The sequence below is a fragment of the Taudactylus pleione genome, unplaced genomic scaffold (genome assembly GCF_031769625.1).
Source record: "Taudactylus pleione unplaced genomic scaffold, aTauple2 ptg000281l, whole genome shotgun sequence".
Lineage (NCBI taxonomy): Eukaryota > Metazoa > Chordata > Amphibia > Anura > Myobatrachidae > Taudactylus > Taudactylus pleione.
The window spans coordinates 679,601-695,422 of NW_028284683.1; the positions used below are offsets into that span (position 1 = coordinate 679,601).

A 15,822-nucleotide genomic window follows, 5' to 3' on the forward strand; every position below is an offset into this window, starting at 1 on the left:
AGAAGGAGGAATGCAGAATATAGAGACAGCTGTAGGGAGGAGTGATGTGAGAGGAGGGGAGGGGGAGAGGGGAGGAGGAGATAGTGCATGAGACTGCAGCTGGGTGGTGCCTTAGACACAACAACAGTCACATAGACAGCTGCAGTAAGGAGTAATGAGAGCGAGAGAGAGTCGGGGAAGACAGAGTATATGAGAGTGCAGCTGGGTGGTGCCTCAGACAGTCACATAGACAGCTGTAAGGACTAGTGATAGAGAGCAGGGGAGGGGGAAGGAGAGAGTGCTGGGTGGTGCCTCAGACAGTCACATAGACAGCCGTAGTCTTTCCTGCGTATTAGGGGTATTGAGTCTGTACCTGTAGGTGGCTGCAGAGGGACAGTCTGACACCCCCCCAGGTGGCACAGTAAGAATGGGTCTGGGGCGGCATAAGGTGGTGCTCCTAGTCCTGGTCTTGTCCATATCCGTCCTACTCTATCTCCTTCTCCCCACCGGAAAAATGGAGCTGGAGGAGTCCAGGGCAGAGGTCCCCCGATCAGACCCCCAGGACCCCATGAACATCACAGTGCGGACTGCGACCCTAGCCGGAGACTGGCCCACCTTCTACAGGGAGGTGTTACCCCGAAACAGCCTGGAGGAGGCCACCGTGGAGAGGTGAGACAGCTGGGGGGACTATAGGGGGCTGGTGAGTAGGATGGGGTTACCCCGAGATGGTGGGGATGGCAGATGCTGCCTATCTACCCGCTGTCACTGGCATGGGGACCAGATTGGCACCAGTTACAAATAGTTATTGTATATTTAGTTGTTTTAAAACAAGTGACAGATTTCCGGCCTGGTACTAAGGTGTCATTAGATGATGCAAAACTGCGCATGTAGAACGCACAGAATAGAAGTGACATCACACGGCTGGCGCATATGTGCGTTATCATGTGACTATATGTGTATTATGTGTACGGGGGTGCTGGGATATACGCATTACTGCAGACTGGTCTCTAGGTCGGGCCGCTCGGGCTGTCATAGTGGGATGTAGTCACATTTTATCTGTGCGTGTGCACCATTGTCACATCCAGACTTACGGCTCAGACGCCCGCCTTACGCCCCAATACGCTCAGCCAGGGCCGCAGTCAGTGCAACCTGTACATGGGGCGCAGACTGAACTGATTTCTGTAGCCAATGAGATGTCCTCTTACATTGTCACCTGCTCGTAGAGGTCTGTCTGATATCGCGCTGGCGCTCCAGTACGACGCGCTGACATCACTGACGAGGCATTTTATCGCCAAGATCCATTGCGCATTGGCTTCGGAAGATTTTATAGGCCGCATTCATATAGATATGGGTGGTTGTTCTCAAAATGGCTGCCTCCGCAGTGCGTATGTTACACGTGCTCTTTACATTGAGGCCTAGAGAAGCTTAGGCCATGTGTCCTGATGTCTATCACCGTAGTGTCAGTGTGCAAAGGAAAATTGCTTCCCGTCTGAGTGTAGAAACTGGAATTTATCCCGACAGGCTGCAGCACTGAGGTTTCTGATTATGGGGGTTATGTGCTTAGCGTTTGGAGAGAAATAAAGTACCAACCAATCACCTCCTAACTCACTTTACAGGCTGTGTTTGAAAAATGACAGGAGCTGATTGGTTTGTACTTTATCTTTCCGCAAGGCTTAGTAAATCTCCCCCAATGTGTTTGCAGGTTCCCTGTGCTGTTATTACATGGGCGCTCGTTCACCTCCAAAACGTGGGAGGACCTGGGGACCCTGCACATCCTGTCAGAACATGGATACCGGGCCGTGGCTATTGATCTACCAGGTAACTGTGCATTACAGCTGATATAACCGGATAATATCTGTGCCCGCGGCTACAGCCAGTCCCACCGCGTCCTGTGTGCTCTATTCCAGGATACGGGGAGTCGCTGCGCGCTCAGCCCATGTCCTCGGAGAAAGGCCGCACCGATTATCTCCTCCATATCATGGAATCACTGGGGCTTCGTCATCCGGTCCTCATTAGTCCCTCCATGAGTGGCCTCTTCTCGCTGCCGCTCCTCCTGCAGCATCCCGACCGCCTGAGAGGGTTCATCCCTATCGCTCCAGTGGGGACCAAGAGCTTCAAACCACAGCTCTACCAGCAGATAAAGGTGTGTATGTATACATGTATGCACAGGTGTGTGTATGTGTATATATGTGTGTGTGGATGTACAGGTGTGCGTGTGTATATATATATACTCAGGTCAGTCAGGTGCATAAATATTGGGACAGTGACAGAATTTTCATATTTTGGCCTCTATTCACCACCACAATGGCTTTGAAATGAAACAAACAAGATGTGATTTACCTGCAGACTTTCAGATTTCATTTGAGGGTAATTACATCCAAATCGGGTAAACGGTGTAGGAATTACAACGGTTTCTATATGTACCTCCCACTTTTTAAGGGGCCAAAAGTATTGGGACAAACTAAACAATCCTAAATCTAACTTTCACTTTTTAATACTTTGTTGCAAATCCTTTGCAGGCAATTACAGCCTGAAGTCTGGAACGCATAGACATCACCAGACGCTGGGTTTCATCCCTGGTGATGCTCTGCCAGGCCTCTACTGCAAATGTCTTCAGTTCCTGCTTGTTCTTGGGGCATTTTCCCTTCAGTTTTGTCTTCATCAAGTGAAATGCATGCTCAATCAGATTCAGGTCAGGGGATTGACTTGGCCATTGCATAACATTCCACTTTTTAGCCTTAAAAACCTCTTTGGTTGCTTTTGCAGTATGCTTCGGGTCATTGTCCATCTGCACTGTGAAGCGCCGTCCAATTAGTTCTGAAGCATTTGACTGAATATGAGCATATAATATTGCCCGAAACACTTCAAAATTCATTCTGCTGCTTCTGTCAGCAGTCACATCATCAATAAATACAAGGGAACCAGTTCCATTGGCAGCCATACATGCCCACATCATGACACTACCGCCACCATGCTTCACTGATGAGGTGGTATGTTTTGGATCATGAGCAGTTCCTTTCCTTCTCCATACTCTTCTCTTCCCATCACTCTGGTACAAGTTGATCTTTATCTCATCTGTCCATAGGATGTTGTTCCAGAACTGTAATGGCTTTTTTAGATGTTGTTTGGCAAACTCTAATCTGGTCTTCCTGTTTTTGTGGCTCACCAATGGTTTACATCTTGTGGTGAACCCTCTATATTCACTCTTGTGAAATCTTCTCTTGATTGTTGACTTTGACACATATACACCTACCTCCTGGAGAGTGTTCTTGATTTGGCCAACTGTTGTGAAGGGGTTTTTCTTCACCAGGGAAATAATTCTTCTGTCATCCATCACAGTTGTTTTCTGTGGTCTTCCGGGTCTTTTGGTGTTGCTGAGCTCTCCGGTGCGTTCTTTCTTTTTAAGAATGTTCCAAACAGTTGATTTGGCCACACCTAATGTTTTTGCTATCTCTCTGATGGGTTTGTTTTGATTTTTCAGCCTAATGATGGCTTGCTTCACTGATAGTGACAGCTCTTTGGATCTCATATTGAGGGTCGACAGCAACTGATTCCAAATGCAAATGTCACACCTAGAATCAACTCCAGACCTTTTACCTGCTTAATTGATAATGAAATAACGAGGGAATAGCCCACACCTGTCCATGAAATAGCTTTTGAGTTGATAGTCCCATTACTTTTGGCCCCTTAAAAAGTGTGCGGCACATATAGAAACCGTTGTAATTCCTACACCGGTCACCCGATTTGGATGTAATTACCCTCAAATTAAATCTGAAAGTCTGCAGTTAAAGCACATCTTGTTTGTTTCATTTCAAAGCCATTGCGGTGGTGAATAGAGGCCAAAATATGAAAATTCTGTCAATGTCCCAATATTTATGCACCTGACTATATATAATATATATATATATATACAGTATAATGTGTATGTACAGGTGTGTTTGTATATCTACAGTAATGTATGTATATGTACTGGAGTGTATGTATGTGTACAGCTGTGTATGTATATGGGGCCTGATTCAGCTGCGATAACGCACGCAATTGGATGACTGTTGCGTTCCGCCCATGCGTATACATCACAGGGCGCGTGTGCGAACACCCCACTGCAATCGAGACTGTGTTAACAGTGACTATGCAGACCCACCGCCGAGTGATTGACAGGAAGCACCAAAGTTATATGTATAGGTGGTGATGGGGGGGTGGTCGGTGAAATGCAGGCGTGTCAGTGTGTTTGAATGGCAAACAGGAGCGTGAATAAATGATTCACTACGATGCCATACGCTGCCTGACTACTCACTGCGTGCACTGAGGTTAGTAATTCCTGAGTAAGGTCAGAGCCTGTGTAAGTGTGTGTGAGGATGTGATGGTACTCCATGTTACTGATGGTATCTCAGTCTTGTGTAGTCACTGTGTGATGAGGTTAGTAATTCCTGAGTAAGGTCAGAGCCTGTGTAAGTGTGTGTGAGGATGTGATGGTACTCCATGTTACTGATCGTGTCTCAGTCTTGTGTAATCACTGCGTGTGATGAGGTTAGTAATTCCTGAGTAATGTCAGAGCCTGTGTAAGTGTGTGTGAGGCTGTGATGGTACTCCATGTTACTGATGGTATCTCAGTCTTGTGTAGTCACTGTGTGATGAGGTTAGTAATTCCTGAGTAAGGTCAGAGCCTGTGTAAGTGTGTGTGAGGATGTGATGGTACTCCATGTTACTGATGGTATCTCAGTCTTGTGTAATCACTGCGTGTGATGAGGTTAGTAATTCCTGAGTAAGGTCAGAGCCTGTGTGTGTGTGAGGCTGTGATGGTACTCCATGTTACTGATGGTGTCTCAGTCTTGTGTAATCACTGCGTGTGATGAGGTTAGTAATTCCTGAGTAAGGTCAGAGCCTGTGTAAGTGTGTGTGAGGATGTGATGGTACTCTGTGTTACTGATGGTTTCTCAGTCTTGTGTAATCACTGTGTGTGATGAGGTTAGTAATTCCTGAGTAAGGTCAGACCCTGTGTAAGTGTGTGTGAGGATGTGATGGTACTCTGTGTTACTGATGGTGTCTCAGTCTTGTGTAATCACTGCGTGTGATGAGGTTAGTAATTCCTGAGTAAGGTCAGAGCCTGTGTAAGTGTGTGTGAGGCTGTGATGGTACTCCATGTTACTGATGGTTTCTCAGTCTTGTGTAATCACTGTGTGTGATGAGGTTAGTAATTCCTGAGTAAGGTCAGAGCCTGTGTAAGTGTGTGTGAGGCTGTGATGGTACTCCATGTTACTGATGGTTTCTCAGTCTTGTGTAATCACTGTGAGTGATGAGGTTAGTAATTCCTGAGTAAGGTCAGACCCTGTGTAAGTGTGTGTGAGGATGTGATGGTACTCCATGTTACTGATGGTTTCTCAGTCTTGTGTAATCACTGTGTGTGATGAGGTTAGTAATTCCTGAGTAAGGTCAGAGCCTGTGTAAGTGTGTGTGAGGCTGTGATGGTACTCCATGTTACTGATGGTTTCTCAGTCTTGTGTAATCACTGTGTGTGATGAGGTTAGTAATTCCTGAGTAAGGTCAGAGCCTGTGTAAGTGTGTGTGAGGCTGTGATGGTACTCCATGTTACTGATGGTTTCTCAGTCTTGTGTAATCACTGCGTGTGATGAGGTTAGTAATTCCTGAGTAAGGTCAGAGCCTGTGTGTGTGTGAGGCTGTGATGGTACTCCATGTTACTGATGGTGTCTCAGTCTTGTGTAATCACTGCGTGTGATGAGGTTAGTAATTCCTGAGTAAGGTCAGAGCCTGTGTAAGTGTGTGTGAGGATGTGATGGTACTCCATGTTACTGATGGTTTCTCAGTCTTGTGTAATCACTGTGTGTGATGAGGTTAGTAATTCCTGAGTAAGGTCAGAGCCTGTGTAAGTGTGTGTGAGGCTGTGATGGTATTCCATGTTACTGATGGTCTCTCAGTCTTGTGTAATCACTGCGTGTGATGAGGTTAGTAATTCCTGAGTAAGGTCAGAGCCTGTGTAAGTGTGTGTGAGGCTGTGATGGTACTCCATGTTACTGATGGTCTCTCAGTCTTGTGTAATCACTGCGTGTGATGAGGTTAGTAATTCCTGAGTAAGGTCAGAGCCTGTGTAAGTGTGTGTGAGGCTGTGATGGTACTCCATGTTACTGATGGTATCTCAGTCTTGTGTAATCACTGTGTGTGATGAGGTTAGTAATTCCTGAGTAAGGTCAGAGCCTGTGTGAGTGTGTGTGAGGCTGTGATGGTACTCCATGTTACTGATGGTATCTCAGTCTTGTGTAATCACTGCGTGTGATGAGGTTAGTAATTCCTGAGTAAGGTCAGAGCCTGTGTAAGTGTGTGTGAGGCTGTGATGGTACTCCATGTTACTGATGGTATCTCAGTCTTGTGTAATCACTGTGTGATGAGGTTAGTAATTCCTGAGTAAGGTCAGAGCCTGTGTAAGTGTGTGTGAGGATGTGATGGTACTCCATGTTACTGATGGTGTCTCAGTCTTGTGTAATCACTGCATGTGATGAGGTTAGTAATTCCTGAGTAAGGTCAGAGCCTGTGTAAGTGTGTGTGAGGCTGTGATGGTTCTCCATGTTACTGATGGTGTCTCAGTCTTGTGTAATCACTGTGTGATGAGGTTAGTAATTCCTGAGTAAGGTCAGAGCCTGTGTAAGTGTGTGTGAGGCTGTGGTGGTACTCCATGTTACTGATGGAATCTCAGTCTTGTGTAATCACTGTGTGTGATGAGGTTAGTAATTCCTGAGTAAGGTCAGAGCCTGTGTAAGTGTGTGTGTGAGGCTGTGATAGTACTCCATGTTACTGATGGTCTCTCAGTCTTGTGTAATCACTGTGTGTGATGAGGTTAGTAATTCCTGAGTAAGGTCAGAGCCTGTGTAAGTGTGTGTGAGGCTGTGATGGTACTCCATGTTACTGATGGAATCTCAGTCTTGTGTAATCACTGTGTGTGATGAGGTTAGTAATTCCTGAGTAAGGTCAGAGCCTGTGTAAGTGTGTGTGAGGCTGTGATGGTACTCCATGTTACTGATGGTATCTCAGTCTTGTGTAATCACTGTGTGTGATGTGGTTAGTAATTCCTGAGTAAGGTCAGAGCCTGTGTAAGTGTGTGTGAGGCAGCGATGGTACTCCATGTTACTGATGGTCTCTCAGTCTTGTGTAGTCACTGTGTGTGATGAGGTTAGTAATTCCTGAGTAAGGTCAGAGCCTGTGTAAGTGTGTGTGAGGCTGTGATGGTACTCCATGTTACTGATGGAATCTCAGTCTTGTGTAATCACTGCGTGTGATGAGGTTAGTAATTCCTGAGTAAGGTCAGAGCCTGTGTAAGTGTGTGTGAGGCTGTGATGGTACTCCATGTTACTGATGGTCTCTCAGTCTTGTGTAATCACTGTGTGTGATGAGGTTAGTAATTCCTGAGTAAGGTCAGAGCCTGTGTAAGTGTGTGTGAGGCTGTGATGGTACTCCATGTTACTGATGGTCTCTCAGTCTTGTGTAATCACTGTGTGTGATGAGGTTAGTAATTCCTGAGTAAGGTCAGAGCCTGTGTAAGTGTGTGTGAGGCTGTGATGGTACTCCATGTTACTGATGGTGTCTCAGTCTTGTGTAATCACTGCGTGTGATGAGGTTAGTAATTCCTGAGTAAGGTCAGAGCCTGTGTAAGTGTGTGTGAGGCTGTGATGGTACTCCATGTTACTGATGGTGTCTCAGTCTTGTGTAATCACTGTGTGTGATGAGGTTAGTAATTCCTGAGTAAGGTCAGAGCCTGTGTAAGTGTGTGTGAGGCTGTGATAGTACTCCATGTTACTGATGGTATCTCAGTCTTGTGTAATCACTGTGTGTGATGTGGTTAGTAATTCCTGAGTAAGGTCAGAGCCTGTGTAAGTGTGTGTGAGGCTGTGATGGTACTCCATGTTACTGATGGAATCTCAGTCTTGTGTAATCACTGCGTGTGATGAGGTTAGTAATTCCTGAGTAAGGTCAGAGCCTGTGTAAGTGTGTGTGAGGCTGTGATGGTACTCCATGTTACTGATGGTCTCTCAGTCTTGTGTAATCACTGTGTGTGATGAGGTTAGTAATTCCTGAGTAAGGTCAGAGCCTGTGTAAGTGTGTGTGAGGCTGTGATGGTACTCCATGTTACTGATGGTGTCTCAGTCTTGTGTAATCACTGCGTGTGATGAGGTTAGTAATTCCTGAGTAAGGTCAGAGCCTGTGTAAGTGTGTGTGAGGCTGTGATGGTACTCCATGTTACTGATGGTCTCAGTCTTGTGTAGTCACTGCGTGTGATGAGGTTAGTAATTCCTGAGTAAGGTCAGAGCCTGTGTAAGTGTGAGGCTGTGATGGTACTCCATGTTACTGATGGTCTCTCAGTCTTGTGTAGTCACTGCGTGTGATGAGGTTAGTAATTCCTGAGTAAGGTCAGAGCCTGTGTAAGTGTGTGTGAGGCTGTGATGGTACTCCATGTTACCGATGGTATCTCAGTCTTGTGTAGTCACTGCGTGTGATGAGGTTAGTAATTCCTGAGTAAGGTCAGAGCCTGTGTAAGTGTGAGGCTGTGATGGTACTCCATGTTACTGATGGTCTCTCAGTCTTGTGTAGTCACTGCGTGTGATGAGGTTAGTAATTCCTGAGTAAGGTCAGAGCCTGTGTAAGTGTGTGTGAGGATGTGATGGTACTCCATGTTACTGGTACTTTGTGAGCGGCGTCTCTGGTACGCTGTGAGCGGCGTCTGTGGTACGCTGTGAGCGGCGTCTGTGGTACGCTGTGAGCGGCGTCTGTGGTACGCTGTGAGCGGCGTCTGTGGTACTCTGTGAGCGGCGTCTCGCTGTATCTGAGTTGTGAGTAAGACAACATTTAAACAAAGACGGAGTGCTACAGCTGCCAGAGCAGCTCAGTCATGCTGGGTGGCGCATTGTGGCTGGGTGGCGCATTGCGGCTGGGTGGCGCATTGTGGCTGGGTGGTGCATTGCGGCTGGGTGTATGAGACCACGTCTGTATGTGTGTATGTCTGCTGCTTCTTGTGATGTCATTTACTTTGCTGTCCTGATAAGTTATCTGTTCTAGCACTGGCGGAATGACGGCGTTTCTGTATTAGACTGAATGAAATATTGTTTTACACTTTGGGATGAGGTTGTGGAGTGTTGGTGTTTCCGGCTGTGGTGCCTGATGTTTGTATACTAATATATATATATATATATATATATATATAGCGCAATCTACTGATCAGTGCTGAAACCATAACCAGTAGTCAGAGCTATCCACGCATGGCACACCGGGCATAGGCTCCGACTCTCCTTTATGGCCAGCATAGTACCCGTTCTGGTGTGTCTTCAGTACCTGCCTGGTATTGGTGCCGCTGATCGGAGGGGCTGTCCTAGTGCCAACCCACTTACCCTCTGTTATCTGTAGCCTACTCCGGGCAGTCTATGTGGCCAGGAAGATGAGCAAAGGACACCTTCTCCTCCATTAAAGGGATGGTAAATCCCATCACCCAGTGAGCCATGCTGCTGCCAGTTTAACCTTGTGCCATATTTTTTACCAGTTATTTTGTCTTCTGGACTGATCAGGACTTCTGGCACAAAATGGCCGAGCACTGATGCAGTAAGTCCTGAAAAGTCTCTGTGATTGGTCAGAACATTGGGCCTGATTCAGAGCCGCTCGTAAGCGGCCGCTCGTTCGCTCCGAGCGTTTGCCCAACTGCGCATGCGTATGGATCGTTATACGCATGCGCGAACCAGTCAGTGCGGCCGAAAATCGTTTGTTCGCTAAATAGCGAATGCCTGCTATTTTGAGTGACAGAATGAGGCGTATGTGGGTGGTAACAGGGGAAGGTGCTTGAAAACGTGGAGTGGAGATCCGAACGTGCTTCAAGGTCAAAACGGGCGTTTTAAGAGTGTGCATAATTAAAACAGCAGCGTCATTGACCACGTCACTAGGTTATTTTATAGCCAGAACTGCTCACAAGATTGTGGTAGTAAAAACCAACCACAAGAATAGCGAGCAGTTCATACGCTGGTCGATGTACTCTATTAATCTAATAAATAGCGGACATGACGTAGGATGCGAGCGGCCAGGGGGCGTAGTTTCCAAAAAACGACCGCAAGTTTTGTTCGCTCGTTCAGACCTAGAGGCGTGAACAGACCGCAAAGAGCGAACGGTTCATTTGAATAGCCACCCCTAATTTCTGGACGAGTGAGCGCTAATTGCATCCGGCTCTGAATCAGGCCCATTGTCCCTGGGTGTCTACTGTTGTACGAAACCCTAGCGGTGCATGGTGGACACGCTTGGAGACATTTAGAGACTGTGAAAGCATGCAATGAATATACATCATACACAATATAGTCATTGCACCTCAGTGCTGGCGAGTAGGCATTCCATCAGTGCATGACTGCAGGGAGACAGCCATCTTCTGCTCAAATATGAATATTTATGAGTATTAATAAGAGTAACCCGCCCATAAACTGGCAGGAGCCTGCTCACTGCGTTCCTCAGAGACCTCCTGTGACATCCTCGCACTGAAGGAAGTTTTCTACATTCTGGGCAATTATGAATATTCACGGATATTAATGAGACATCGACACGCCCATGTACTGGCAGGAGCCTGCTCACTGCGTTCCTCAGAGACCTCCTGTGACATCCTCGCACTGGAGGAAGTTTTCTACCTTCTGGGCAGTTATGAATATTCATGGTTATTAATGAGACATTGACCCGCCCATGTACTGGCAGGAGCCTGCTCACTGTGTTCCTGAGGGAGTTGCTCTGAAGTGTCACACTGTAGGCACATTCTGCATTTGTTAATAAATTAGCCCTGGCATTCGGGAGGGAGCACGAGTTTAGAAGCTTTATACATTCTCAGTAATCAAATCTGCATTAGTTACGTCAGGGAGCCCCAGGCACGGACTAATCACAGTGATTTTATTTCCCCTATCAAATCCTTTCATCATGGGCATATGTGCTGTATATTGACTCTCATAGTATATAAATGTGCTATATATATTATATTTAGTATATAATAAACATAAACTTTCCCCTGTAGCGGACACCTTCGTCTTGATGACAGGGGCGTAACTAGGTATTTGAAGGCCGCATAGCAAAAGTTTGTAAGGTTCCCTATATACCACTCAATGGTTGAAAATGTATATAAATTTGACAAGGAAGATGGGGCCCCCCTCAGCTCTGGGCCCCATAGTAGCTGTACCCCATACACCTATGGTAGTTACTCCAACGCATGATGATCACATATAGCTCAGTCATGTATAGGATCTGTACTGATAGTATATATGTGTCCCACAGGTTCCCACCCTCATCGTATATGGGACAGAGGACATCAATCTGGGTCGCCAGTCGCTAGAGAGCCTGAAGCTACTGCTGAACCACACGCTAAGCCCACTGCATGGAGCCGGACACGCCTGTTACATGGACAGGCCGGAAGAATTTCATACCGCCCTTCTAATGTTCCTGAGCAAACTCTAACTCCACTTCCTGTCGGAGGAGCTGAGGAGCCCAATGAGGGATTAGAGACATGGGAGAAGAACCGTCATCGCTGGCGTTATGGAGGTTTATCTGCCGGGGAGGTCCAGCGTCTCTCACACTGGTGTCTAGGGATTTTTATCATGTGGACAAGGCCATTCAGTAGCCAAAGACACATACTGCGAGTCATAGGTCCATGCGTGTGTGCGTGTTCTACACTATGAGCTCCAGATGTCTGACATACATTAAATGTGACAAGGGAGGGTGGTGGAGGATGGGATAAGGTGTATAAGTGAGGTAAGTGGGGCTATTTCTAAGGGAACTGGTGGATTAAGTTCCAGTGATAATGACTTTTACTGGAGGGCTGGAGTTGAGGCCCCTTTCTGTTGACCTCCATGAGATTTACAATGGCGGCTCTTTCTGACTGGGGGCGGCCATGATGTCCTGTCTCATAGCGAGTGGCCCATGCTGCACTATGTTAATGGAAGGGTTTGCGCTGGTTTTGTCATTGTGGCACTACTGATAAAAGGGCAACTTGTTTATTGATCAATTTTGTTTTAATTTTTTCAGATTTCATACAAATCCCCCACTCCCCCTCACCCCTCCCCCCAAATTATGAGAACCTGTTTGATGTGCCTCTAGGAGGATTTAGCCACCTACTGATGCACTAACCCCTGTACATATAGAGGCCATTATTTTCTATAGTTATCATGTCGGTACGTGCTGCCACTAAACGTCACAAACGCTTTGCACTTTAGCTTTTGTGCATCCAGTGTTTAGAGGCCGACTGACTGCAGAGATCATTATGTGGCTTATGGAGATGGCTCTGTGTCACAGATGCCATGATGCAGCCTTGAGGCATTGCGTCCCACTTCTGACACCAGTTAGTGTAACCTTCTCTGCAGCTGTTATCACTGCATAGGACTCAAACACCGGCTAATGCACCAGGCTGCAAATCTAGACACCTTTCTGGGGTGAATATTAGCTTTATTACAAAGATTATGTAAAGATGGAACTATGGCCCTCATTCAGAGCCGGACGCTCTGAGCAGAGCGCTCGCTCTGAATGAGGGCCGTCCTCCATAAAAATGGAGCGTCCTCCTGGACGCTCGTATAGCTGTGGGTCACCACCCACAGCTTATACGAGCGTGCAGGTTGATGGTCGCGATGGTCTTGACCATCGCGACCATCGCCACTGCGAGCCGGAGCCTGCGGTTGAGTTTCTCAACCGCAAGGCCCGGGGTGATTTTGGCTCTATCAGAGGCAAAATCACTCCCACTGACATCACTAGTGATGTCAGTGGGCCGGCTTCTGACGGTAGGCGTTCCCTTGGGAACGCCCCCTCTTGGAGGCACGCCCACCAAAGGGGGCGTGCTGTCAATCAACATCGACAGCACGCCCCCTTTGATCAGACACAACGAGCGAAGGAAAGTCCTTCGCTCGTCGCGTCTCGCGCATGCGCACGACGGAGCTCCCTCCGTCGTGCGCATGCTCAGTGCACACCATCGACCCACTTGCGAGCGGACAGCCGCTCGCGAGTGGGTCTGAATCAGGCCCTATGTCTAAAGGTGCATACACACACAACGATTTTTTTGAACGATTATCGTTAAACGATATCGTTTAACGATAATCGTTTGAAAAAATCGTTCACTTTCTGAGTCAAACGATGACCGATTATTGTTCATGCGCGTTCACGTTTGTAGTTTGTAGTTCAGTCAGACTTGTCAACTGAACAATTTTCATTAAGTTAATATGCAAAAATCGTTTGTAGTTCATAAAAATCGTTCATTACATTTAAATGAACATAGTAAATGAACAACTTTAGTAAACGATTTTAGTTCATTTTTTCAAGGTAGAAAATCGTTTATTAAAATCGTTCATCAACTCAATCGTTGTGTGTGTATGCAGCTTTATTCTTGGCTGCCATGTACTGTTTGTTATTACGTATCCATTAACTTAGAACTTGTTAGGATAACTGGGGACAAGGAAACAATATTACAATGGTGTGGACACGGATGCGATTAGTCAGTATATTTGGGCAGCATAGCAGAATAGAACAGGGTGTATTCATTATCGTCACTGTTAAGCTGCGCAGAAACATAATGGAGTCGTCAACGTGCGTGCAGTAATAACTGGCGATAACAAGGCTCCTAAAGATGAATAACTTTATCAATGACATAAGCCATAGGGAATATACTTATTTATAGGCTGTACAAATGTATATATATGATAATTAAACATATAGGGCCGTATTCACTTAGAAGCGAAAAGTCCGTTGCCGAACTTTTTGCCATCATCGCTGGTTTTGGGTGCGAAAAAGTATCGTGCTTATTCAATTCCAAATCGGCGAAGCTGAAATTGGCGAAAAGTTCTGTCAGTTTTGGGGAAATTAGCCTGACACCCCCCAAAAAAAGCAGAGACATGGGGGATCACTATGGGTACCCCCGAATAGCACTGCTAAAGGTATTTGCCTTTTTTAAATGGTCTCAATAGACGCTATTTAGCATCTTTCAGCAAGTGGTGAAGAATAGCATTTTGCTACTTTTTTGGGGGGAAATAAGCATTCCCATCAAATTTGGGGTACATGACAATGGGTGCAAGCATATGTTGAACTTGCTAAAGTCAAGCATTAAAAAGTGCCAAAAACGCACCTTCAGCAAACCCCTCCCCCATACTTGCAGACCCCCCCTAAAGGCTATTTCGCTAGTTTTTGAATTTGTACCCCCACTTTCATTTCTTTTTCGCCAATTTTTTCAAGGTGCTTTTTTGGGGTGTCCTTTGTGTATTTTTTTGCATTTTTATTTTTTACACAATTTGTGTGAAGGGGGATGTACAAAGGGTACAGGGTGGTTTCCGCACCTCTGCGCCCCAAAACCCCAATTCTGCACTTTTTTCAGAAGGGTATTTATAGGTGAAACTTTTTCGCCTATTACATTGCATTGCGTTTTCGCTCCGGCGAAAAGACGCTGAAATTGAATACGGGGATAAATGAAATCGGCGAAAATGACGTGGTACGCGTGGTAAATGGAAACGGCTTTTCGCTTCTAATTGAAAACGGCCCAGAGACTGATAATGCACAGATAGGAGCTTGTGCTGGTAGAAATCTGATGCAGAGGAATTTGGTGTTTTTGGTTCGGTCAATGCTCGGACTATTATTGTTACCAGAGTATTACAGGGGCGTTCTAAGCGGAAACTGGAACATGTTTTATACAAAAAATGCGTAAGAAAAGCGACTTTATATTGTCACCGAAAAAATAAATAATCTTGTCCAACAATGTTGATTTTTGTGTATTAATGCTACAAAATGTATAAGCTGCAAAAAATATTATCCTGTATACAAACTTGCGTCGGGCACTGAGATCTGTAATTTTTTTTTTTATAACCCAAAATAAGGATAAGAATGATATAAAAAAAAGTATAATAGAAAAAAATATTTTTCTTAGCTTTTTATTAATGTGGTTAGCATAAAAATATCTTGGCTGGATGCGGGCGTACCAATTCAGTGCTTCTGCCCTAGGGCGAGTCACACTGTGCTTCAAAGACGCTCTGTACATCGAGATCAGTGTAGTGTTTCTTCCAAAAACTCCACCCACCCTGCATTCTTTATAGACCTCTCTCAGGTATAATACAAATGATAATTGTAAGCCAGTATTAATTTTAGTCAGTAGATGGCAGTATCACACTATCCATCAGTGGTTCCAAAACCCTGGGGTGCCACAGATTGGTGGTCCAGGGCCATGTAATCCGCAGCCATCAGCTCTGGTTTTGCCTATCATAAAATATGTGGACAAACATAAACAAAAACCTAAGGATATAAGCACAATTTACTATTTTAATCATGTTTGCACAAATTCCTAATAAAAAAAAAAAAACATCTGACAGAGGAACCACATATACATATATATATATATATATATATATATATATATATATACATATACACACACACACACAGTATACACAGACGTGCCTTTATATTAAGGCTGAATCTAAAAAAACGGAATTCTCCCATAGAGAACTCCCGAGGGGGGGCATGGTGTTTAAGGGGCTACACCTCAAAAGCTATTGGAGATACCGAATTTGCCACAGACGGGTAGAACTGTCGCTCGGTGCTGCATGACAAATTTCAGGGCAAAAACATAAAAAATGAGGATTTGGGAGTAAATCTAAAGTTCCAACTGTCAGGTTTTTCTGACACACTCAATTCGGACCACTTTTCTGCTGTTCTCTTTGGGGGATCTTTGGGAAGGCATGTTATTAGGTAGTTATTGCTCCAGGGTACGTGCTTTTGGGGTTTAGGTAATAGATAAAATTAATTAGTTTTTAAACTATTACCTCATGAATCTGACGTTATAGAGAGAGGACTTTTCAACTTGTT

General features: G+C 45.5%; 1 protein-coding gene across 1 annotated transcript; it reads left to right on the top strand.

Moving 5' to 3' along the window:
* Positions 1–98: 98 nt before the first annotated feature.
* On the top strand, positions 99–14,825 carry LOC148512573 (protein ABHD14A-like). The gene is made up of 4 exons (XM_088482031.1): positions 99–648; positions 1,682–1,797; positions 1,887–2,122; positions 11,269–14,825. The coding sequence occupies exons 1-4, from the start codon at positions 407–409 to the stop codon at positions 11,446–11,448; spliced, it is 774 nt and encodes a 257-aa protein (XP_088338157.1). The 5' UTR covers positions 99–406; the 3' UTR covers positions 11,449–14,825.
* The last annotated feature ends 997 nt before the right edge of the window (positions 14,826–15,822 follow it).